This window comes from Arachis duranensis, chromosome 5 (genome assembly GCF_000817695.3).
Source record: "Arachis duranensis cultivar V14167 chromosome 5, aradu.V14167.gnm2.J7QH, whole genome shotgun sequence".
Taxonomy (NCBI): Eukaryota; Viridiplantae; Streptophyta; class Magnoliopsida; order Fabales; family Fabaceae; genus Arachis; species Arachis duranensis.
The window spans coordinates 23382435-23405515 of NC_029776.3; the positions used below are offsets into that span (position 1 = coordinate 23382435).

General features: G+C 36.5%; 3 protein-coding genes across 9 annotated transcripts in view; 1 reads left to right on the forward strand and 2 right to left on the reverse strand.

Annotated features, from left to right (window-relative positions):
* Positions 1-769: 769 nt before the first annotated feature.
* On the reverse strand, positions 770-1225 carry LOC107488710 (probable E3 ubiquitin-protein ligase XERICO). Its single transcript, XM_016109482.1, has one exon. It carries the CDS (start codon positions 1223-1225, stop codon positions 770-772), a length of 456 nt encoding a protein of 151 aa, XP_015964968.1.
* A 5858-nt stretch (positions 1226-7083) lies between these two features.
* On the reverse strand, positions 7084-8745 carry LOC107488709 (uncharacterized). The gene has a single exon (XM_016109481.1). The coding sequence runs from the start codon at positions 8743-8745 to the stop codon at positions 7084-7086; it is 1662 nt and encodes a 553-aa protein (XP_015964967.1).
* Positions 8746-9720: 975 nt separating this feature from the next.
* Positions 9721-23081, forward strand: part of LOC107488787 (AMSH-like ubiquitin thioesterase 2) — a 44567-nt gene continuing 31206 nt past the window's right edge. The window contains exons 1-11 of one of the 7 annotated variants that reach the window (XM_052262217.1): positions 9729-9963; positions 10181-10225; positions 10326-10363; positions 10523-10817; positions 10993-11082; positions 11337-11399; positions 11740-11814; positions 12358-12420; positions 12761-12813; positions 13444-13593; positions 15033-15270. In XM_052262217.1, the coding sequence (XP_052118177.1) occupies positions 10181-10225; positions 10326-10363; positions 10523-10817; positions 10993-11082; positions 11337-11399; positions 11740-11814; positions 12358-12420; positions 12761-12813; positions 13444-13593; positions 15033-15102 (942 nt within the window). In that variant the 5' untranslated portion in view covers positions 9729-9963 and the 3' untranslated portion in view covers positions 15103-15270. Of the gene's footprint in view, positions 9964-10180; positions 10226-10325; positions 10364-10522; positions 10818-10992; positions 11083-11336; positions 11400-11739; positions 11815-12357; positions 12421-12760; positions 12814-13443; positions 13883-15032; positions 15271-17330; positions 18482-23081 lie in introns of those variants that run through there. The other 6 variants (XM_052262219.1, XM_052262218.1, XM_052262215.1 and 3 more) reach the window with 6 other exon arrangements.

A 23081-nucleotide genomic window follows, 5' to 3' on the forward strand; every position in this document is an offset into this window, starting at 1 on the left:
TTAATCCCTCTATAGTTTTCGCAACTTTGTATATCTCCCTTATTCTTGTAGATGGGTACCAAGGTGCTCTTTCTCCACTCATCAGGCATCTTCTTTGACCTTAAAATCTCATTAAAAAGCTTGGTTAACCAGTTGATGTCTTTTTCTCCAAGACCCTTCCAAACCTCAATCGGGATATTATCTGGTCCTACTGCCCTGCCATTTTTCATCTGCTTTAGAGCCTCTTTTACCTCGAAGTCTCGAATCCTTCGATAGTAGTCAAAGTTTTGATATTCTTCCCTTGTGCATAATTGACCAAGGCTCGGAAGAGTCTTGTGTCCCTCATTAAATAACTCGTAGAAGTAGCTCTTCCACCTTTCATTAATCTTCTCCTCTTGAGCCAACACATCTCCATCCTTATCCTTTATGCACTTAACCTGATCCAAATCTCTCGTTCTTCTTTCCCGGCTCTTTGCGATTCTATATATACATTTTTCTCCTTCTTTCGTGCCCAAAGACTGGTAGAGACCCTCATATGCTCTTGTTCTTGCTTTACTTACAGCCACTTTTGTCTCTTTCTTAGCCGCCTTATATTTTTTCCAGTTATCTGCATTGCGGCATAAAGACCACTCTTTAAAGCATTCCCTTTTTTGGATAATAATTAGGATAATAATTCTACATAATTAAAACAAATTAAAGAACCCTACGGAACACTAAAAAAAGAAAGGTTCCTTCAAGTTGTAGTGGTAAGCCTGGTAATTAAGTGGAATATAGCATGGTGAAGATGAACCTATTCAGCATCTATCTGTGTCTGTGAATTTGGAAATATGATGCAGCGGCACAATGGACAAGAATACGGCGACTGACAGTTGGCACAACCTCGGAGCCAGTGGAACATGCAGTGATCATGAAAAACATGCGAGCAATTTGTGCGAACAACTGCTACACTTGAATCTTCATTACCATGGCCAAATTTCTCCAAGCAAATAGCGCATTCAGCATCATCATCTTGCTCATCAATTTTGAATCTCTCCAATAGATTCACGAATTGTGCTAGTTTAGAAAAATTTTGACAGAGATCATCATTATAGATATCTGAATCTTGAACAACAATGTACGTGGTAACATGAAGGTTCACAACAATCTCCCGCGTGTTGGAGTCACACCTTTCATGGTTTAGAATCCTTCTTGCAGTTTCGCCTATGTCAAGTAAAATTTGGTCCAATAACTCAGGGGACACAGGCATTGAAGAAAAGATTTCATGTAACAAGACTGTGTCTTCTCTGTTGAGATTTGTGAGTGGAGTACAACTACATAGGATGTTTGAAGGAACCAAGATTGCTTCACTGGCTGTAGTTGTAGTAGAAGAAAAGTCAACCTCAGGAGTTGGGTTTGAGCGCTCGATAATTTGGATCAATTTTTTGGTGCAATTGAAGATGATGGAGAAGCAATCACCAAAATAAAACTCTTTTGGTATGGCTGGATCTTCAATGGGAGTTGTTCCGTCCTGAGGGTGCCGAGGTCCGCTGCTTCCAATTGAGCAATTCGTCCCTTGATCGGGCTAAAGGTCATCCAAGTATAACGGTGCGGCTCTAACCTCAGTTTTCTGGAACACGGCGGCGGGAGCACCTGCACAAAGCACTCTGACGCTCAAGTGAGTATATGAGTTATAAGAGAATAAGAATAATATATGAGAATGAGTTCTGTAACCTGTCTTTTGTGGTTGGGTTAGGTTTGGTTTTATAGATGTGTGGTGTGTTAGTTTGTTTCGAAATGTCAGGTGAGTGCTGTTACTGATATCTTTGACCTATGCAGAGACGCGATTGAATTTGAGGGAGTGAGTTCCGTGATTGTGGGTGACGCTGCTGACCTATTCGCGTTTTAGTTGGAGGTTTTTATGCCTTTGTTCGGTTTATCCGAGTCTTTAGGTAGGTGATCAGCTTTGAGTTTATCTCCGAGTTTGGTATTGTACACGTCATAGCCCCCAAGTTCGGCTAGTGTTCTATGTAAGAACAGTGGGCGAATTTTAGTTGATTTGTTGCTGACTTCGTTTTTGTGGCTTAATAACTTTTTGTCGTTGCTGGGCCTTCGTGGCCCATTAAAGGATTTTGAAAGGAAATTGGAGTGACTCTTTGGTTATTCTCGTGACTCATTTAATGTGCCATTATGTGGATTGGTTCCCCGCGTTGACGGTAGTTATTGACTAAGGTTCCCACTAATTTAGTGGGCTTTGTAATAATAGATGCACTTTGCTTCGGGACTTTACATTTTGCTGCTACGTTTCTTTTTTACAGTTTACCCTCCCTCATGTCTTCGCAAGGTTAGTGTTTTTCTTCATTTGCTTTTTGTTATTACTGCTATGGCGAGAGAGAAGTTGAAAGCGGTTGAGGAGATAGAAGACGACCTGTATCATTGGGTCCATGACGACGTTAAGACTCGTTCTTCCTCGTTTACCAGTGTCGAGTCCATATCTGATCTGGGTAGTCTGAATGTTGTTAGGGTTGGTTCTGCTGTTGCAATCGAGCTTCTTCCCTGTTCTGATACTGATAGGGTTTGTGAGAGGAGGGGCGATTGGGGGTATTTCTATATGTATACCCCCTGTATCTTTGAACTTGGTGTGAGATTTCCCTTTACTTCTTTTGAGTGTGACGTTCTTACGCAGCTCAACTGTGCGCCTTCGCAACTTCACCCAAATTCGTGGACGTTTCTTCGTGCCTTTGAGTGTTTGATGGATTTCCTCAATTTTCCATGTTCTTTGCCACTGTTTTTCTCTTTGTTTCAGTCAAAAGGTATTCGAAAGGGTCTGTGGGTTTGCCTTAGTAGTTTCCCAGGTCGTTCCTTGTTTCTCTTGTACAAATCCTCATTTAAGAATTTTAAATCCTTGTTTGTTAAAGTTAGGGCAGCCGAGGCTGAGTACCCGTTCTATTTGGACAATGAGCTTATCGAGAGGTTTCCTCTTTATTGGTGTTCTGAGCCGAGTCAGATTCTTGAGGCTTCTGAGTTGAGTGGGGAGGAGGAATCTCTTTTGGATTTTTTGGTTGAGGGTTTTACCGCCGGAAAGTGTCTATCAATTTCTGAGCTTCTGCGTTTGTATGATTCTGGTGATAATGAGGGCTTGAAAGCGTATATAGGTATCATTGTTTCTGTTATTAGTTTTGCTTAAGTTTGTAGTGTTTTCTAATTTTTGATGTTTTCAGGTGGCCGAGCTCCTCTTATTCATCCGACGAAGTTTCAGTCCTTCCTGAAGAAGAAGAAAGAGAAGAGTATTGGTGGTGCGGGGGTGCAAAAGGACGATGGTAGTCAAGTTGCTCATTCTGCTGCCCAGCCGACGTCTTCGTTCAAGAGGAGGAGGGATGAGAATGAGAAGTCATTGGAGATCATTTCAGAGGGTGATCAGGAGGCTCGTGGGGGTGGTGAGGTTGCCTTTGATCGTCAGAAAAAACTTCATGGCTTCGTTCCTGGGTCGAGCTATCAGTCTCTGTAGAGTGAACAATTTGATTTTGCTGGGCTTTCAGATAGGGCGTCTCAGTACCCAGGGGACATGCTCATGACTCGAAGGGTTGGCATGGAGGCCCTTGGGAAGTTTGTTCAGGTCGGTTTTCTTTATGGTCTTTTTTATTTTCTTTTGGTCTTTGATCCTTACGTTTTGCGGTTCTTTGTAGATTATTTCCTCTCGCCTTCTATGTGTTGGTCGTACCGTTGAGCTTATAGGCGCTAAACAGCAAGAGGTAGTAGATAAGGCTTCTCGGCTTAAGACGTCTTATAAAGAGAAAGTTGCCGAGTTAGATAAGTCTTTGAAAGAAAAAGATGATGTCGTGGTTAGTGCTGTGGCCAGGGCAAAGGATTCTGAGGATGAGGTTGTACGCTTAAAGGATCAGGTTCGATTGTTGCAAGCTGAGATCAAGGAGAGTGATGTTGCCAAAGGGAAGTTAACAGCTCGGGTTCATGAATTGGAGGAAGTAAGGATGGAGATGTTTTCTTCTGGCTTCGATCGTGCTGTTAGTCAAATCTCCTTCTTGGATCCTGAGTTTAATTGTGATCTTTTGGACGTGACTAAGGTCGTGGTCGGTGGAAAAATGATTGTGGATGGTACTGTTGAGGAGCATGACGAGAATGCTCCTTGATTCGTAGTTATTTGTGACTTATTTTTTGTTTAGCCGAGTTTTAGCTTTGTAGACCGATGTTTTGGTCTTTTTGACTTTGTTTTGTAATTTGAATGGTGTTTTTTGTTTCGGCCATGTGTTGGACATGCTTTGAAAATATCTTTACTGTGATTGACTTTAGCGTACGCTTTATTGTTTCCGGATTTGTGGGTTAGAATTAGATTTGTCTGAAAACAGCCATTCGTATTTCTTTGAATATATTGTGCGTCCGGCCTCGTTAAAACCCTCCTTAGGCAAAACCCTTTTTGGGAGAAAAACTCTAAGGGGGAAAAGGAGTGCCTTCATTCGCTAATTGTACAAGTTATGATCTGTACATTTTTAGGGAGGAGACATTCCAGTTTCCTGACATTGTGTTGCCTTGTAGTGTTTGAAGTTGGTAAGCCCCCATTCTGAGTACTTTTGATATTCGAAATGGGCCCTCCCAGTTCGCGGCTAGCTTGCCGTGTGAATGAGGTCGTCTTGCTTCTTCTGTTCGTCTGAGGACTAGATCGCCTTCTGAGAAGGTCCTCGGCACAACCTTTTTGTTGTGCTTCTTTTCTACCAGTTGTTTCTGGGCTCTTTGTTTGATGGCAGCGATTTCCCTGTCTTCCTCGGCTAGGTCAAGCTCAGCATTTCTGGCATTTATGTTATGTTGTTCGTCATATAGCTCGGCTCTTAGCATTGGGATCCCGATTTCTACAGGGATTAATGCTTCCGAACCATAGACTAGTCTGAAGGGTGTCTCGCCCGTGGTGTTTTGTACTGTGGTGTTGTAGCTCCATAATATTTCCGGTATTAGCTCGGCCCACTCGCCCTTCGCGTTGTCGAGCTTTCTCTTGATCGCCTGTAACACAACTCGTTTAGCAGCTTCGGCCTGCCCATTGGTTTGTGGGTGCTCGACCGAGCTAAAATGATGCTTTATATTAAAATTTCTTAAAAATGAGCCAAGCTTATTATCTGTAAATTGTCTACCATTGTCTGATATTATTTCTTTTGGTATTCCAAATCGGCATATTATGTTTTTCCATATGAAAGATCGTACCTTTTTGGCTGTTATTCTTGCTAAGGGTTGTGCTTCTATCCATTTTGAGAAGTAATCTATTGATACTAAAAGAAATTTTACCTGTCCTGGTGCTATTGGAAATGGGTCGAGGATGTCGAGTCCCCATTTGTGAAAAGGCCAGCTTACCTCCATGCTGTGTAACACCTCGGCCGGTTTTGTGGAGATGGCTTCGTGTTTCTGGCATTTGTCACATGTCTTGACTTTTGCTAAACAGTCTCTCTTCATGGTCGGCCAGTAGTATCCTGTCCTGGCTATTTTTGCAGCGAGAGCTCATCCTCCTATGTGATTTCCGCATACGCCCTCATGAATTTCGTCCATCACCTCTCTTGCTTCATCTTTGCTTAAGCATTTTAGCAATGGTTGTGAAAAACCGCGCCTGTGTAGCTCTCCCTCTATCTTTGTATAGAAGCTCGCTTTACGTCTGAATTGTTGTTGGTTGGGCTCGTCACTGGGTATGGTACCTGTATTTATGTATTCCAAAAAAGGTGTTCTCCAATCATGGAGGCGGTTAATGTTTCTATGTATAATAGTTCAGTGCTGGGTTTTGTGAGTGTGAGTTGTGATAGCGCCGATGATTGTGTATCCGCCCTAGTGGCTGCAAGTTTGGATAATATGTTTGCCCTAACATTTTGTTCTCTATGCACATATAGTATAGTAAATGAGCTGAATTTTGAAATCAGATCCTTTACTATGAACCAGTATTGTTCTAGCAAAGGATCTTTTATCTGGAATTCACCTCGGATCTGTTGGACCACTAGGAAGGAGTCGCAATGTGCTGTCAGGCTTTGTACTTGGTGGTTTAGGGCGAGCTTGAGTCCTGCTATGAGGGCCTCGTACTCGGCCTGGTTGTTGCTTGCTGAGAAATGGAATTGGAGGGCTTGTTCGGCTATTACCTCGTCACCTTCTTTTAGGATTATTCCGGCCCCACTTCCTTCTCGGTTTGACGCTCCGTCCACATGTAACTCCCATGCTTTGTTGTGTTTGTCAGGTGTTAGTTCCGTGATGAAATCGGCGAGGATCTGTGCTTTCAGGGCCGATCTGGGTTGAAACTGAATGTCAAATTCCGAAAGCTCTATCGACCATTTGGTCAGGCGTCCGACGAGTTCTGGTTTCGTTAATATTTGCCTTAATGGGTGGTTTGTTCTTACCATTATCGTGTGGCTTTGGAAATAGTGCCTTAGTCTTCTTGCTGTGATCACGAGTGTTAAGGCTAGCTGTTCTATCCTCGGATACCTTTGTTCTGTCGGTTGCATGACTCTACTGACGAAGTATACTGGCTGTTGTGTTTTTCCTGTCTCAATGACAAGAGCCGAGCTTATAGAATGATTGGAAACGGACAAATACAAATATAGAGGTTTACCGACTATAGGTCTCTGTAGCACGGGTGGTGACGCTAAGATGGTTTTAAGCTCGTCAAATGCTTTCTCGCATTCTACTGTCCATTGGAACTTTTTATCTTTTAAGATCGTCTGGAAAAACAAGTAAGATCGGCTTGATACTGCTGGTAGGAATCGAGAGAGTGCGGCTATTCTTCTTGCTAATTGTTGCACCTCCTTCATCGTTTTAGGGCTTGCCATGTTGAGTGTTGCTTTGCATTTTTCAGGGTTCGCTTCAATTCCTCGCGAGGTTAGCATAAACCCGAGGAATTTGCCTCCTTGAACTCCAAAGGCGCATTTTTTCGGGTTGAGCCTCATATTGTATGATCGGATCTATTCGAATATTTCCTTGAGGTCGTCACAGTGTGACCGTTCTTGGGTGGTCTTGGCTACCATGTCGTTGACATAAATTTTGATGTTCCGACCTATTTGATGTCGGAATACCTTGTCCATCAATCGTTGGTAAGTTGCACCTGCATTCTTTAGGCCAAATGGCATAACTCTATAGCAGAAATTACCATGTTCAGTTATAAATGCAGTCTTGCTTTGATCTTCTGGATGCATGAGGATCTGGTTGAGGTCTTTCCTGGGTGTCCCCTCGAGGATTAAGTTCGGTCAAGGACAAGACTTCCGTGCCATGTATTGATTGGACTTCGCGTTGTTTCAGGCTTGTGTCCGATCTTTTTAGGCTCGCATTATAGCACTCCCGAGCTTGTTGACGATCATAATGTATTGTTACTATCTTGCCGCCCTGTGCCTGGAATTTAACACATAGATGGTAAGTAGATATGACTGCTCTGAACACGTTCAGAGCAGGTCTTCCGAGAATAATGTTATAAGGACTAGGGTAGTCAACTATTAGGTATTGTATGTCCAAGGTTCTTGACAACAGGTCATTTCCCATTGTAGTCCTTAGCCATATATAGCCCTTGATCGGAACTCTTTCTCCAGAGAATCCTACTAATTCTCCGGATGAAGGTTGCATTAGTTTTTCGGATAGATTCATTTTTGAAAAAGCAGAGTAAAATAGGACATCTGCACTACTACCTGGGTCCAAAAGGACTTTTCTTACCAGAAGGTCGCCTGTTTGAATGGAGATTACTACCGGGTCGTCTGTGTGAGGGGCGGCCGAGCATATATCAGCTTGGTTGAAAGTGATTTCTAGGTCCTGCACTTCTTTGTTGTTTGGCGGTGTTGTTCCTTCGATTGCTAGCATTGCACGGTAACTTCGCTTCCGTGCTGAGGTCGTTTCGCCGCCTCCTGCGAATCCCCTGGATATGCAGTTTATAACCCCTTTAGGTGGGTTGTTGTTTAGCCATTTGTTGGTATCTTTGCCTGCCAAGGCTTGCTGGTGTTCCTCTTTGTTTCTGTCGCTCTCTTTGTACTTCCGTCCTTCGATGTATTTATCTAACAGGCCCTGCCGAGCTAACCTTTCTAGGAGGTCTTTGGCTATTATGCACTCGTCGGTGGTGTGACCATACTTTTGGTAGAAAGCACAGTGTTTGTTTTTGTCGACGAATCGCTGATCTTGATAGCTCCTGGCCCTTGTTGGTGGGTTAATAATCTTGGCGTTGAGTATCTCTTTGATTATCTTTTCTCTTTTCGTATTGAACCTGGTGTAGTTGTCGAATTTTGGGGTGAGTTTGAATGGCTTACCTAGGTTTTTAGTGTTCCCCGATCTGGATGTTCTGTCGTCTTCCCTCCGTGGTCTCCTTTCGGTTTTGTCGGCCTCGCGAAGTTCTTCAATCTCCATTTGTCCTGCTGCTCTCTCTCGAAACTCTTCCAGTGTCTTTGGTTTTGTAACTGCGATTATTTTTCTGAATTTTCCAGGTTGGAGGCCGGCTTTGAGGGCATGTAGGTGGACGGCCGGGTTGAGATCGGGTATTTCCATGGTGGCATCTGTGAATCTGGTCATGTAATCCTTCAGGCTCTCTTGTGGACCCTGACGGATGGTGCTGAGATGATCCAATCCGTGCACGTAGATTCGTACTGCTGCAAAGTAATCGATAAAAGACCTTGCTAATTCTTCGAATGTGCCGCCTTGGATTGAGCTTTTAGAGTTGCCCTCCTCTCGCTTGCTGTTCTGGGATGACAGCTTTGCTAGTCTCTTGACTTCCGCTTGCAGTTCAGCCATCTGGGTCATGAGTTCGGCCTGACCGAGTTGATGAACTCCATTTTCAGCCATGTCAGAAGGTTGATAAACTCTGCGTGAAAGAATTAGAATTAGAATAATTTTAAAATACTAATATACCTTTTAAGAATTAGAATTGTTTGATTGTGTGAATAATTTAAAATTTGAATTTGATTTAATTAAAAAACTAAAATACAAATTTTTAGGAATTAAAGGATTAAAATACCCTTATATAAGTAAAGTTGTTTACCTTTACTAGAAGTTAGAAAGTTGAATTTATGTTAAAAATATAATAATAATACTCTATAATTAATTATAGAAAGACTAAAATAATACTTTTTTGGACTAGAGTTATTTACTTCCGTTAGATATTAGATATTTAAACTTGATTTATTTTAGGATAAATTACATGAATAAATAAATTGAGAATCAAAATTACATAAATATTTTAAATTAAATTATGTAACATGTCTATTTCTTTACAATTTTATATAAATCAAATTAATTAAATTTGATTTACACATACATGTAAGTTAAATCAATTTAATTTAATTTATTATTAGTACAATTTATTAATATTGACATTTTTTATTTTTAAGTTAATTGTATTAACTTCAAAGCATAAAATTTAATAAAAAAATACTTTCATTTAGATAAAAAAATATCAAAAAAATAAAAATAAATAAGAATATAAATTCAAATTTTATATTTTAGTTCAAATTCTAGAATATAAACTATTTTTATGAAAGTTTTAATTTGTTTGAATTTATAACAGTAACAGAGTAATAATATTTATTTAAACACATATACATAATAACTTTTCTATTTAAATATAATTCATTAATATAAACTCAAAAAATAATAAAATTATTTTAGTCTTTATAAATAAATAATACAATAATATTATATTTTATACAATAAATTTTTATTTCAAAAATCTTTTTAAATTAAAAATAATAACTATTAATATTAATAAATAAATAACAAATTTTTATATTGAAATAATATTTGGCTAGTCCGGGTTTTACACCAGCTGAAAACAAAAATTGAAAAGAATTATGGTGCCTACTAATGGACTTTATCCGGTAAGTCCACGTGACTTTGTTCGTGGCAGGTAAGTGATGTCTCTCTCTTTCTTATTGCGGCGGTTTTGACAGTACTCGCTGCTCTGATCGATGAGTTTATTTTGTTTCACACTTTAACTTTCCCTTGTCTGGGAAGGAATCAAGAATAGTGGTTGATCGTCTTTCGGGTACTCTCCAAATCAAACAGGTAAACCAATATCTACTATTCTCGCCACCAATTTATGTAAAGAAAATAAGGATCTTCATCTTCTTATCACGTGTGCTTGGCAACATAATTTTAGCATGCACTTACCTTTTCTAGCATGCCATCTATCTGTTTGATGAAAGAACAAATTCTTTGTGTGTTTATAGAATTGATTTCTGAAGTAATAATAGAATTGATTGTTAAACTATTGATCTCTCAGATGCTCAAAGATTCCTCTGAAGATCAGGAATTAAGTAATATGAAGGTAAAGCTGTAAATCTCCCTTTTTGATTTAAAGAACTTGAAGGAATTTGCACCTCTTTCCTTTGGTTTTGAAGCAATTTCAGGGGTAATATCTGTGGCAGGTTAGAAATTATGATACAGCAGAAAGTGTAGCTCAGAGGTAATAATGTTGATTTCTATTTCTCTGTCTCACTAAAAATAGTAGTTCTAAGTTCATACTTCCTAGAATGATCTGCATGAATTTTCGGTGTTTCTGGAATCAAATATTACAATTTTTTTGACATACAATATTAGTTTCTTGTGTTTGGATGGGATGCAGCTTAAGGAATAATCATGAGGAATCAGCCAAGGTTTCTTCATTTCCATTGGATTTGGGTAGCCGTTTGTGCCCCGTGGATTCTCTTGAACCAACTTCTATTAAGAAAGCTGGAAACTTTTTCTTGGTTCATAAAGTAACCCAGTCCTCACCTTCCCCTGCAATGTGTTTTGTGGCAAAGGTTCCTCAAGATGAACAAGAATCTCATATTGTAGCTTTTAGTTCAGAAGATGGATCCCGGAAGTTGGATGACGAGTCAACTTCATCTAGGACCATAGGTGTACGGGATGTACATATTGTAAGAACTATTTAACTGCATTATAAGCTTTCACTGCACATCAAATTGTCAATTTTTTATTTCTACTGCATTGAAGGTCTTCTTGTGCACAAATAGGAATAGCATCATAAATCTCATCGCCAGGCACAAAATTTATGGTTAATACCTGGCAAATATTTGTTCTCGTATTTTCCAGTCTATGCGGTTAATGGAGGACTTCCTCCATCTTGCTAAAGAAAATACAGAAAAGGATCTGGAAACATGTGGCATACTTGGTGCTGTACACGTAAGAATAATTCAAATCCATAGCTATATTATGCCTTTGGCTGTCTTATCTCAAATTTTCTTGTGCTCTTAAAAGACTTTAGTATGACTGAGCTATTATAAATTTTAAAATTAAAATATTTCCATAGGTATGTTCTATTTATCTTGTATTGAATATTAGAGATTTCTGGTTAATCTTTTCTGAAAAAAGAATGAAGAACCTCTCATCTGATAAAATGCTTTGCACTGATATGATTATTTCCTACAATTCTCCAGGAGAATGGAACCCTCTATATGACTACTCTGATCATACCTAAGCAAGAATCAGCTTCCAATTCTGTTAGTATACATATTGCTCTTTTACATTCTTTTAAGTTTGGTTTTGAAATCTGAGTTTGATTTTTATGAAGGAGCACTAAAAAACTGTTACATTTACATACAATTAGGTGCATATATAAAAGTGGTTTTGTTTAGATAGTAAGTGTGAAAGTTAATTGGTTTTTTTAGTGTAGCAGATTCTATTTGGATGTCAGTATAAAAAACACTTTGACACTAATTGTGCATAGAATTTAAAGTCTTGTGCATAGAAATTAAAATCTTCAATATTTTTAGCACATATTTTTTTGAGGGCATAATATTTTATTGCTGCATTTTGCTAACTTGATGCACTAAATCACAGTGTCAAGCTACAAATGAGGAGGAAGTTTTCAAAATTCTAAATGAAAGATCTCTTTATCCTGTGGGATGGATCCATGTATGTCTTCCTACCTTCATCACTTTGTTAATTGAGTGAGTCTGTTGGTGTCTTCCCTGGTAGCTTCAGTTTCTGGCCTTTACAGTGAATTTGCGAATTGGGATTTTAGAGGGGATGAGAGGAAAGGTAAAAACTTGGTGAGTAAAGTGGAATCCATTTTGAAGCCCTTCCCTTTCTTCTTTTCCCTCTAAGACCCCAACTCAAACACACATCGGAACTTTACAAACAAAGCCTTATGGCTGGATTGGATTGGATTGGATATGGCAATCTATTAAATAGGGTAGTACTTTTCTGAAAATTCTGTATTTAGTATGGTAATCACTGAAGCACACTCACAGTTCATATATGAATTAAACTTGTGAAATGTTTCTCCATTGTTATTTCTGAAATTGTGTCTTGTGTAAGATATTAGAACACAAATTATAAACTCTTATGGAAGACTGTATCCTTCTTTTTATCCCATGTTACCATACTGAGATCAGCAACAGCCATTCTTCTTGAATTGGCTTCTCTAACCGTCATCATATTTCGAAAAATTTTTAGACACATCCTTCTCAAAGTTGTTTCATGTCATCAGTGGATCTGCACACTCAATATTCCTACCAGGTGATTGACCGAAGTATCATTTACTATTCCTTGCCCTTTTTCTTTCATGTAAAAGGATTTCTTTGTTCAATAACTTCACATCCGGATATGAATGTCATACATGTTCATAACATTTTATCATGTGAATCAAATTGAAATTTGATTAACACCATGACTGAATATTCCTTTTACAATGTGTGTAAAAGTGCTACACTATGACTGAATATTCCTTCTAACAATGACTCAATGGAGTGCAGGTGATAATAGTAATCAAAGTAACTCTTAAACTGACTTGAAATATATTCAAACTTTTCCCTTTATACACTGCTGTTTAACTCGCTGTTTGGCTTTAATGTGTCAGATGATGATTCCTGAGGCATTTGCCATTGTCCTAGCTCCTACTGATACCTCAAGGTCTAGTTGTCTTGAATTTTATGACATCAACAAATGCTGACCAAATATCTACTCTATTTTACTAGAAATCCATGTGTTGTTTATCTTGAAAAGTTCTTACTCTTATAATTGCATCCAATTTGCATATATGGTTTAAAAAAGGGTTGGGTGAGTGAAAAATGTTTTTGAACAAGTCTATCTTATTTGTTAGCTTTAATCTGATATGTAATATGAAGAGACTCTTTATCTATAGTATTAAGGACAAATTACGCTGACATTGTATGATATTTGGTGAAATTGAACCCGGCTTTTAGAATATTATGCATTAACCTCCCTTGAAATTTAGGTGATATAGACGTGTTGCCCTTGAATAATTACTAAACATTCCCATGAACAATATAATTTCCCTTAAAGAAAATTCAATACCATTTGAAAAAATAAGAGAGCCATGATAAATTTCATCAAACATCAGGGAGGATCATTGTAATTTTTCCAAATATTAGTTTCTCTTGAACCATATAATGTAAGCCATTTTTCCAAGTAGCATTAGTGCTATTTTTAGGGAAATTAGATAAAATTATATATGCAGCAAAGAATTATGATGTTGAGAAATCTTGTAACATATATGCTGATGAAAATATCCCCTCACAGGAGCTGTGGACTATTTCGCCTAACTGACCCTGATGGAATGAATATACTAAAGAATTGCATGGACAAAGGATTCCATCCACACAAAGACCCTGATAATGGCAACCCCTTGTATGAACATTGCTCCAATGTCTACAAGAACTCCAATCTAAGGTTTGAAATATTCGATTTACGCTAAACTCTGATTTTGATGTCAGCACACACTGTTCTTTGACATAGATGGAGTACCATTAGTTAATTACCATAAGAATATCCTAGTATCTCTTTTTTTTTTTAAATTAAAAAATGTTATTTAATACAAGTTGAACCTATAATTTCAAACAAATTACTCAAGTCCTCAACATTAACCGAAATCTGAATGCTTGAGGCTTGTCTTAGTTACACTCGACATTTTGATGCTGATGTAATAATGTTGTAATAATGTTAGTTAACTTTTTAACAAGGTTTTGAAAACCGAACCGGTCATCGAATCGCTTTAGCTACTGGTTCATTGGTTTATAGGTTCAGCCAGTTTGACCGTGGTTGAACCGAAAAAACCGTTTATAATAAAATAATAAATAAAAGATAAATAAACACACCAAAACTATATGATCTTATCAATTTATAAACTCAAAAGTCTTTTTAAAACACTCAAAATATATGTTTTCAATCACTTTTGTCATCATCATCTTCAACTTCACATTTATCACTCAATTAAAAAATCTACAACCCTAATCCTCTATGATTTTTTTTTGGAAAAATAAAATCCCATTCAATAAGAAAACCGTAGCTGTAAGTAATTGAGAATATTTGTGAGACTTAGCATCAAGACATGGAACCAGTATACATATAAAGCAGTGCCAAACAATCTAATTCTCAATTCCATGAATCAAACAAAAAGGTGTCTAAATTTTTACAGAATCAATCAAATTCAGCATTAAAAAACATCAAAAACCAAATTTTGCAGTTAAAGAACGAAGTAAAAAACATTAGAAAAGAGAGTGGCTTGAACCACCGTCTTCTGCATCAGAGAAATACAATACCATCATCATCATCACTCCCAAGACCTCAAAGAACAGCATCATCTTCATGATTTCCTTGCTTTAAATCAATAACATGGGACATCTGTTGTTTGTTAATTTTTTGAAAGCATCAATTTGGTTTAAAATTAAAACACAGTGACAAATAATCACCTTAAAGGCTTAAACTCTGAAATCAATAAATATATCAACAAAAATTCAAAAAGCAGCATACTCATAAATTAAAAAAACAGTAACAAATTCATTTTTAGCAATAATTTTGACAACACAAAATCAATTTCTTTGATTGATTTCACCTTCAAAAAATCACTAATTAGATTCAGAACAGATTCAACAGAGTAAAAATAATACAATTCAATTACAATATCACAGTAATTCACTACCTAATATCTCAACAAATAACATCTAAACAATTAATCATGCTTCAACAATTAATCATTTAATCATGCTTCAAGCAAACAGTTTTTCAACAATTAAACATGCTTCAGCCTTCAAGCAATAGCTTCAACAATTAATCATTTAATAATGCTTCAAATGGGTGTTGACCCGGTCTATATGCTAATGGTCTAACAGAGCTGGCGCCAGTGGGAAGACACTCGCGACGGCAATTGGCACTGGCGGTGGTTGCGATTTTGACGGCTGAAAGGAAAGGTAGCTGAGCAAACGGAAATCTGGTTGAAAGGAAATTGCGACGGTGAGTGACTTCCACGAACTTTGCGATGGCGGTGGTCGCTGGTCAGAGGTTGCGCCGGAAGCTCGAGGTGGAGAGTGGAGATTAGAGATGCCGGAACTGAGAGCGATAGGTGATTGGTGAGCATGGAGGGCTGATGCTCGAGAGTGTGCTGTGGGTGTCTGGGTGAAAGCCAAAGATTAGGGTTCCTTTTAGCTGCCAAGTCAAAACACAGTGTTTTTCACAGTTTTGGCAAAATTTCAAAAATTGGCCGGGTTACGGTTCGATTCGACTGACCGATTCCTGGTCGGTTTGGCAGTCCAATTCTGATTTTTTATTTTGACGGTTTTTCCTTTTGTCTGAATCATTCTTGTGAACGGTTCTCAGTTCGACTGGACGGTTCGAACCAATTTTCAGAACATTGCTTTTTAATACTACTCTCTTGTAGTTTAATGTTTTGTTTGGACTTTAAAAGAAATAAATTTGATTTTTTTTTCTTTTTTTCCTTTCTAGTTTTGCTTCCCACTTAGGTAGTGTTTGGTGGAGAGACAGAGACAGAAAGATTGAGACTGAGAGACAGAGACTAAGAGATAAGGATTGAAATAAATCTCAGTATTCTGTTTGGTGCAAAATGGGAGACATGAATTGAAACAAGAATAAAACTCTAATTTAATTTGTATAAAGGGTAAAATTAGAATTAATTGATTAAAATGAAAGTATTTTAGGTATAAATTGTTATTAAAGTTTCAGTCTCTATCTCTAAAAATTTCAGTCCCCTGTGTCCCTACTTTTTGGAAGTACTGAAATACTGAAATTTTAGAGACAGAGACAGAAATTTTAGTACCAGTCTCTAAACTAACAAACACATACTGAGTCTCAGTCCCTCAGTCTTTGTCTCAGTACCTCAAAATAAACACTACCTTAATTTACTTATGTAAGTACACTTATAATTCACAAAGTTGGACATTGATGCAACACACAATCCAAACTATTCACAAGAGTAATGTTTTACCTACATGAAATTAAATCAATACGAGTATATAGCAATGTTCCGAAAATTGGTTCGAATCGTCCGGTCGAACCGGGAGCCGTTAGCAAGAACGATTCGGACAAAAGGAAAAATAGTCAAATTTAAAAACCGAATTTGGACCGCTGAACTGGCCAAAACCGGTTTGTCGAACCGAACTGTGACCCAGTCGGTTTTTGAAATTTTGCCAAAACTGTGAAAAACACTGTGTTTTGACTTGACAGCTAAAAGGGAACACTAGTCTTTGGCTTTCACCCAGACACCACAGCACACTCTCCAGCCTCAGCCCTCCACGCTCACCAGTTACTTCTCGCTCTCAGTTTCGGCGTCTCCAGTCTCCACTCTCCACCTCGAGCTTTCGGCGCAACCTTCGTCCAGCCACCACGTGGAAGTCACTCACCGTCGCAAGTTCCTTTTAGCCAGCTTTTCGTTCGCTCAGCTACCTTTCCTTTCAGCCGTCAAAATCGCAGCCATCGCCAGTGCCTGTTGCCGAGTGTCTTCCCACCGACGCCAGCTCTGTTCGACCCTTCAACCCCAGAAACTGTCCCTGTCGCCGTCAAATCTGCATTCTTCCCTATCTTCCACTAACCCTATGTATAAATATAATTTTTTGTAATAATAATTGTTGAAATATGATTAATTGTTGGTTCTAACTTATAAACCTTGCTGTTATTACTTGAAGTATGATTAATTGTTGGTTCTAATTTTTATACAGCAACACCATTCGCATACAGACTGGGTCAACACCCATTTAAAGCATTATTAAATGATTAATTATTGAAGCTGATTGCTTTAAGCATGATTAATTATTGAAAAACTGTTTGAATCATGATCAATTTATTAATTGTTGAAGCATGATTAATTGTTTGGATGTTATTTGTTGAGATATTGGGTTGCTGTGATATTGTTATTGCTGCTCTGTTGAGTCTATTCTGAATTTGATTAGTGATTTTTTGAATGTGAAATCAATTAAAGAAATTGATCGTGTTGTTGAAATTATTCCTAAAAATGAATTTGTTACTCTAATGCTGTTGTTTTTTTAATTTATGAGTATGCTGTTTTTGAATTTTTGTTGATATATTGATTTCAGAGTTTAAGCCTTTAGGGTGATTATTTGTCGCCGTGTTTTAATTTTAAACCAAATTGATGCTTTCAAAAAATTAACAAATAGCAGCTGTCCCATGTTATTGATTTAGAGCAAGGAAATCATGGAGATGACGCCGTTCTTGGAGGTCTTGGGAGTGATGATGATGATGATATTGTATTTTTCTGATGCAAAAGACGGTGGCTCAAGCCACTCTATTTTCTAATGTTTTTTACTTCATTCTTTAACTGCAAAATTTGGTTTTTGATTTTTTTAATGCTGAATTTGATTGATTCTGTGGAAATTTAGGCACCTTTTTGTTTATGATTCATGAAATTGAGAATTGGATTGTTTGGTACTGCTTTATATGTATATACTTGTTCCATGTCTTGGTGCTAAGTCTCACAAATATTCTCAATTATTTACAGTTACGGTTTCCTTATTGAATGAGATTTTATTTTTCCAAAAGAAATCATAGAGGATTAGGGTTGTGGATTTTTTAATTGAGTGATGAGTGTAAAGTTGAAGATGATGATGACAAAAGTGATTGAAACATATTTTTTAAGAGTGTTTTAAAAAAATTTTTGAGTTTGTAAATTGACAAGATCATATAATTTTGGTGTGCTTATTTATCTTTTATTTATTATTTTATTATAAACGAATTTTTCATTTCAACCACGGTTGAACCAGTTAAATCTTTAAACTAATGAACCAGCAGCTAGAACGGTTCGATTTTTAGAACCTTGGTATATAGTTCAATGTCTCTTAATTTTTCAAATTGATTTTCATCATGAATGTTATATGTCCATTTACATCCCATTGACCATTAGATAATACGTGGATTATTTTGCTTGAAAGAGGTTCATTTAGTGGGTTAACACACTATTTCACATACACAAAACAACTATAGTAAATGGCAATTTTATTTGTTGATAGTAAAACAAATGCTGTCGTTGTCGACCGAGCAAAAACTAACCTAACATTAGGTGAATCAAGTTATAATTGATATTTGCGGTTATTACTTCCCTGGATGTTAAACATATTTGCGTACACGCTTAGAAGCTAAAGCTGTTCATAACCAATCATGCTACATATATATGATCCAAGACAACAATAGAGATGCAACTAATGAAAATCCAAAGAATATCCTTACATTATATCTTTTCAACCTATACATTGTATCTTTCAACCTAATTAATAACGAGGGCCGGGGCAAGAAAGAGCTAAAAAAAAAAAAAAGGCCAGAGTTTCATAAGGAAATAAAATAACAATTTAAAGCAAACACACGTTCTAGATCCAAGGCAAAACCAAGTCTTTTTTAACTCTTTAAAGTCAGAAAGTGAGAATTTTTTACTCTTACATAAAGTCTTATATTCTCAGTTCTCACGCTCACCACATTAATTATCTTTATATGAATAGTAACTTATTATTCTTTTATATTCTAGACAAAAGTTTAGCATTAGAGAAATCAAATGCAATTAAATGATCTCCAACAATGTCTTGACACATATATTTGGACCTATCTTAAATAGAATTGGTTATCAATGTTGTTGAATGAGTTAATATTTAATTAGTATGTGAAGTTTTAATTTATTCAATTTAGTCCTAAAATTTTATATTCGTGACTCAAGTTAATCTTTTAACCATTTCTTGTTAATAATGTGCTAACATGCATGCTAACATAAATTATTAATGTCATATATTAACATATTATTTGTCCACATATAATAAGATGATGACGTGTTAGTTAGTGACACGTATTATGTTAATATGTACAGACTATGTAGCAGTTTGTTCATGTATTGCTTTGGGTCACACGTATAACATTATTTGTTTATGTGTCATCAGCATATTATCATTACAAACGACTCAATTTGATCTCAAACGACTTAATTTGATTCCTAAATTTTATAAAGTGTCACAGATTAATCTTTGAAATTAAAAGCCATGCATCAAAATAGTTCATGCATCGATTTTTTTTTCATAAATTCAAAATTTTTAATATTTTTAAATATATTAATTTTCTTCTATTATTAACATATTGCTAAATTTTTTTAAATATTTTTTATTTTTAATTTTAATCATACAATTTTTTATAATAATTTAATGTTAATAAATTTGACAATATGTAATTATGTTTTATTAATAAGAGAATTATATGATTGACTAAAATACATATTTTATTTTTGGTCCAAAATACACATTTTTATAGAAAATAAAATCTTTATAACAACTTATTTAATTTTTATTTAATTTATTAAGAATCATTATCACTAATTAATTAATAAAAATAACTACATATGTAAAAATTATTAAAAATGATTAGTTTGAAAAATAGGTAAAGAGAGAGATTAATTTATCTTTAATATAAAAATTAATACTTGTTACTGTTTTCCCGATCTTTTAAATTTGTCATCAAAATCAAACATTCACACATATTTTATATAGCCATATATCTCATTGGAATTTGAAAATGATTATTGACCTAATCCATTAAGAAACAAATAAACGTAATAAAGAGAAAAATTGTAAACTTTTTTGAGAAATACAAGCCATTCAAGTAATTTTTGAACCAATTTTATAATCAAGTCTGTGTACTTCTTTTTGTTGATGTTGTTGTTTACTATAAAAAAAAGTTGAATATCGTTAAAATTATTGGCGGATTTATCAAATAAATAAATCTGCTAGTAGTTTATTGTCAGATTGAATTTGACGATATAAATGATATCAAAAAATTTTTACTGGCAAATTATTTCATCCGACGTTAATTATTGTCAGATTTTTCTGACAATAAATTTGGTGCTGTATTATGTTTATGGCGCCTAATTACTGTCGAATTATTCTGCTAGTAAATATCACGGTAGTTATTTTTTTGTATAATTAGTGCACAATTAATAGTCAAATTCAAATTTTTGTTTACAAAATTAAGGTACAAATTCAAAATTACCATAATCAATTGATGATTTTATTAAATATCAATTATTTGAATATAATAAAAAGTTAAGAAATAGAATACAATGAAATAGGCATAAAAATAATTAAATCCCTGATGGTTTCAGTGGCTAAGAGAAGAGGGGTTGAATCTTAGCCCCTTTTTTTGTTGCTAACACTTGCTGACCTTCAGAGAAGACTTTTCTGTTTTTGCTCGTCACTGGACACGAGCGACTTTGTTTTGTCTCGTCCCTAGCCACGAGACTTTTCGTTTTGTCTCGTCACTTGGCACGAGATAATTCTGGTTTTTGCTCCTGTGTAGTAGAGAACAGAAATGGAGTAGAAAGGAGAAGAAGATTGCACCCAGATATATCCTGGTTCGGCTGCTAAGTGCAGTGCAGCCTACATCCAGCCTCCATCACAAACATGATGGAATTTCACTATAATCAATCTGATTACAACTTGTAAAGTGCTAACCCAACTTACAAGGGGATTCCCACAGAATCATGAAACACAACATAGATGAACAAAGGAACTCTAAGACATCTATGGCTTTTTCTTTTAATTTTGCACTCTCTGCCTTTTTTCGCTCTATGGCTTTTTCATACAAACCTCACTAGTTTGTCTTTTTCCATGAGATTCAAGACATGACAAAATTAAACAGAAAAATTACAAAACAGAATACATTGAAGGAGAAGAGAAAACTGTTAGCTCAGGTAGCTCTGAGAACTCTGTGCCTTGCACTCTCAAATCTTACTCCTTGCTCCAAACAGTGGTTGTCCACACTTATTATAGAAGAGGGGAGCTTCCACTTATTGAAGCCAAAACTGAACCAACTTCTTCCTCCTTCAACAAGCACAGAACCAGTTCGGCCACATAGAGAGAGAAGAGATAACTATGCAAAACCAACATGCAATTACCTCTAGTCCTTTCTTGATCATAACCCTTCATCAATCCGGGCTCTCCATCCTTGGCTTCCTCTCCAAGATGGATTTCTGGCCCTTGATGCTTCATGATGATGATGACTTCATCTGCTTCAATCTCTGCCTTCAACCATCACTTCGCCACTCTAGCTACTCCCTGTGGTGGTTGAGCAGAATCAAAGACAAGCCATGCTTCAAGAATTTCTCCTCTTGGCCGAATCTACAACGTCCATTTTTGAGCATGAAAAGCTCAAGATAACCTCACCAAATCTAACCACATTTGGTAAGTATCTTAGCTACAGCTCATTTTTATTTTATTGTGATTTCTTGCCATCATTAGCTTGATGGTCTTGATGTATGCAGCTTCTTCCTTTTCTTGGTTGAAGAACATTTCTTCCGTTGTTTCCTGGACAAGGACCGAAGAAAGAAGAAGAAAGAGATGAGAGAGAATTAAAGAATCTGAAGAAAAGCAATGTAGAGTGGTTAAACACATTAATTTGAGAATAGCTTGCTTTTACTTCCCTTAGCTTAGAGTGGCGTGTTTGTCATAATAGTCATCAATCAAATCAACTGAATTTCTCTCTCATGTTTCCCATGCATTAATTAACAATGTAATAGATTTTGAAATCCATCACATGGTTAAAGACTTGGTTCCGTTGGAAGCACTTTGCTTTCATTTTTTCTTGGTTTCAGACCAAGATTGGAACCATTTATCACTAATAGAATTTGGGCTTGTAACATTGAGATTAATACTGGCCCATTTGGTTAACATTTGCTTTCCTGATAAAATTGATTTCGGATCAAGCATAGAGCTCATAAGAAAGCATTTGTTTGGGCTTGCAACAATAATATTTATTCTGGCACATTTAAAAATTCAGCCTCATGTAGCAATGCTGATTTTTAATTTTGGGCTAACAACATCTTTGTTTTCCGGCCCAAGGTAAAATCTGCACAACAAAATTATTAATTAAGCAAATATGAATTAAGATCAAATTAATAATTTTGTAATTTAATAATGTTTGTTCATCATCAAAATTTAATAAGAGTTTTCCAAACTCATCAATCTCCCCCTTGATGACAAACATTATTAAAATTGAAATAGAAAGAAATTTTGAGATTGAGTAAAGAATACTCCCTTTGAATTTGAATTTCTTCCCCTTTCTAAATGTCACATGACTCCCCCTTGATGTATGCTTATTTTACAAAGGGAAGCACTAACCTGTAACATTTAAATCAAGCTTCAAGTAACAATGTTATTTAGCATATTTTATGATGCTAAATGCTTGATTTATGAGCAGTTTTAATTGATAATCAAAACTCATTTGCTCGTTGTACACATCCATCTGCTCTTGCAAATGTTCTAGCCACTCTAGCTTTTCCGTCAACTCAGAGCTAAAGGCAACGGCGTCTCCCATGCGTGCAAGAAGCTCATTGTACCTTTGCTCAGGTTACTGAGCTTGTTGGTGAAGCTCTTGTGTGAGCTTCTGAAACGCCTTCTTCAAGCAGACAACTTTCTCGGGATTGGTAGGACTGGTGACAGAGGCATATGAAGCCACCAAAGCAGAGGTGTAGATGCCACTGGCGAAGAACGACCCTAACCCGAAGAAGCGATTCTTGTAGGGCTCAGAGGCAGTCTCATGCCAAATCCTATCAGGATCTACCACTGAGGCATCGGAGTCGAGGTCATCCCCACTAGGCGGCTGAGATTACTGGATCGCGGCCTCCAATCTCTGCGTGTAGTCTTCCTGTGTAACACAAGTTATGATTATGATGACAGTTAATTGACTTTAAACCGAATAAATTTCAAAGTTAGAATTAATTGAAACTCACATAGTAAGCCGCAGACCGCTCATCAGCAAGTCTCTCGATGTTAGCCTTCAATATATGGGTATACTTGAAGGTCTCCGCCAATATCGCCGCATGATCCAATGACTTAGACTACACATATTGAAACTAACTAATAAAATAAATCAAGTAACAATTAATT

Coding starts and splice junctions, on each gene's coding strand:
- LOC107488710 (XM_016109482.1), bottom strand. CDS start 1,225: ATGCCTGTGTCCCCTGAGTTATTGGACCAAATTTTACTTGACATAGGC.
- LOC107488709 (XM_016109481.1), bottom strand. CDS start 8,745: ATGGCTGAAAATGGAGTTCATCAACTCGGTCAGGCCGAACTCATGACC.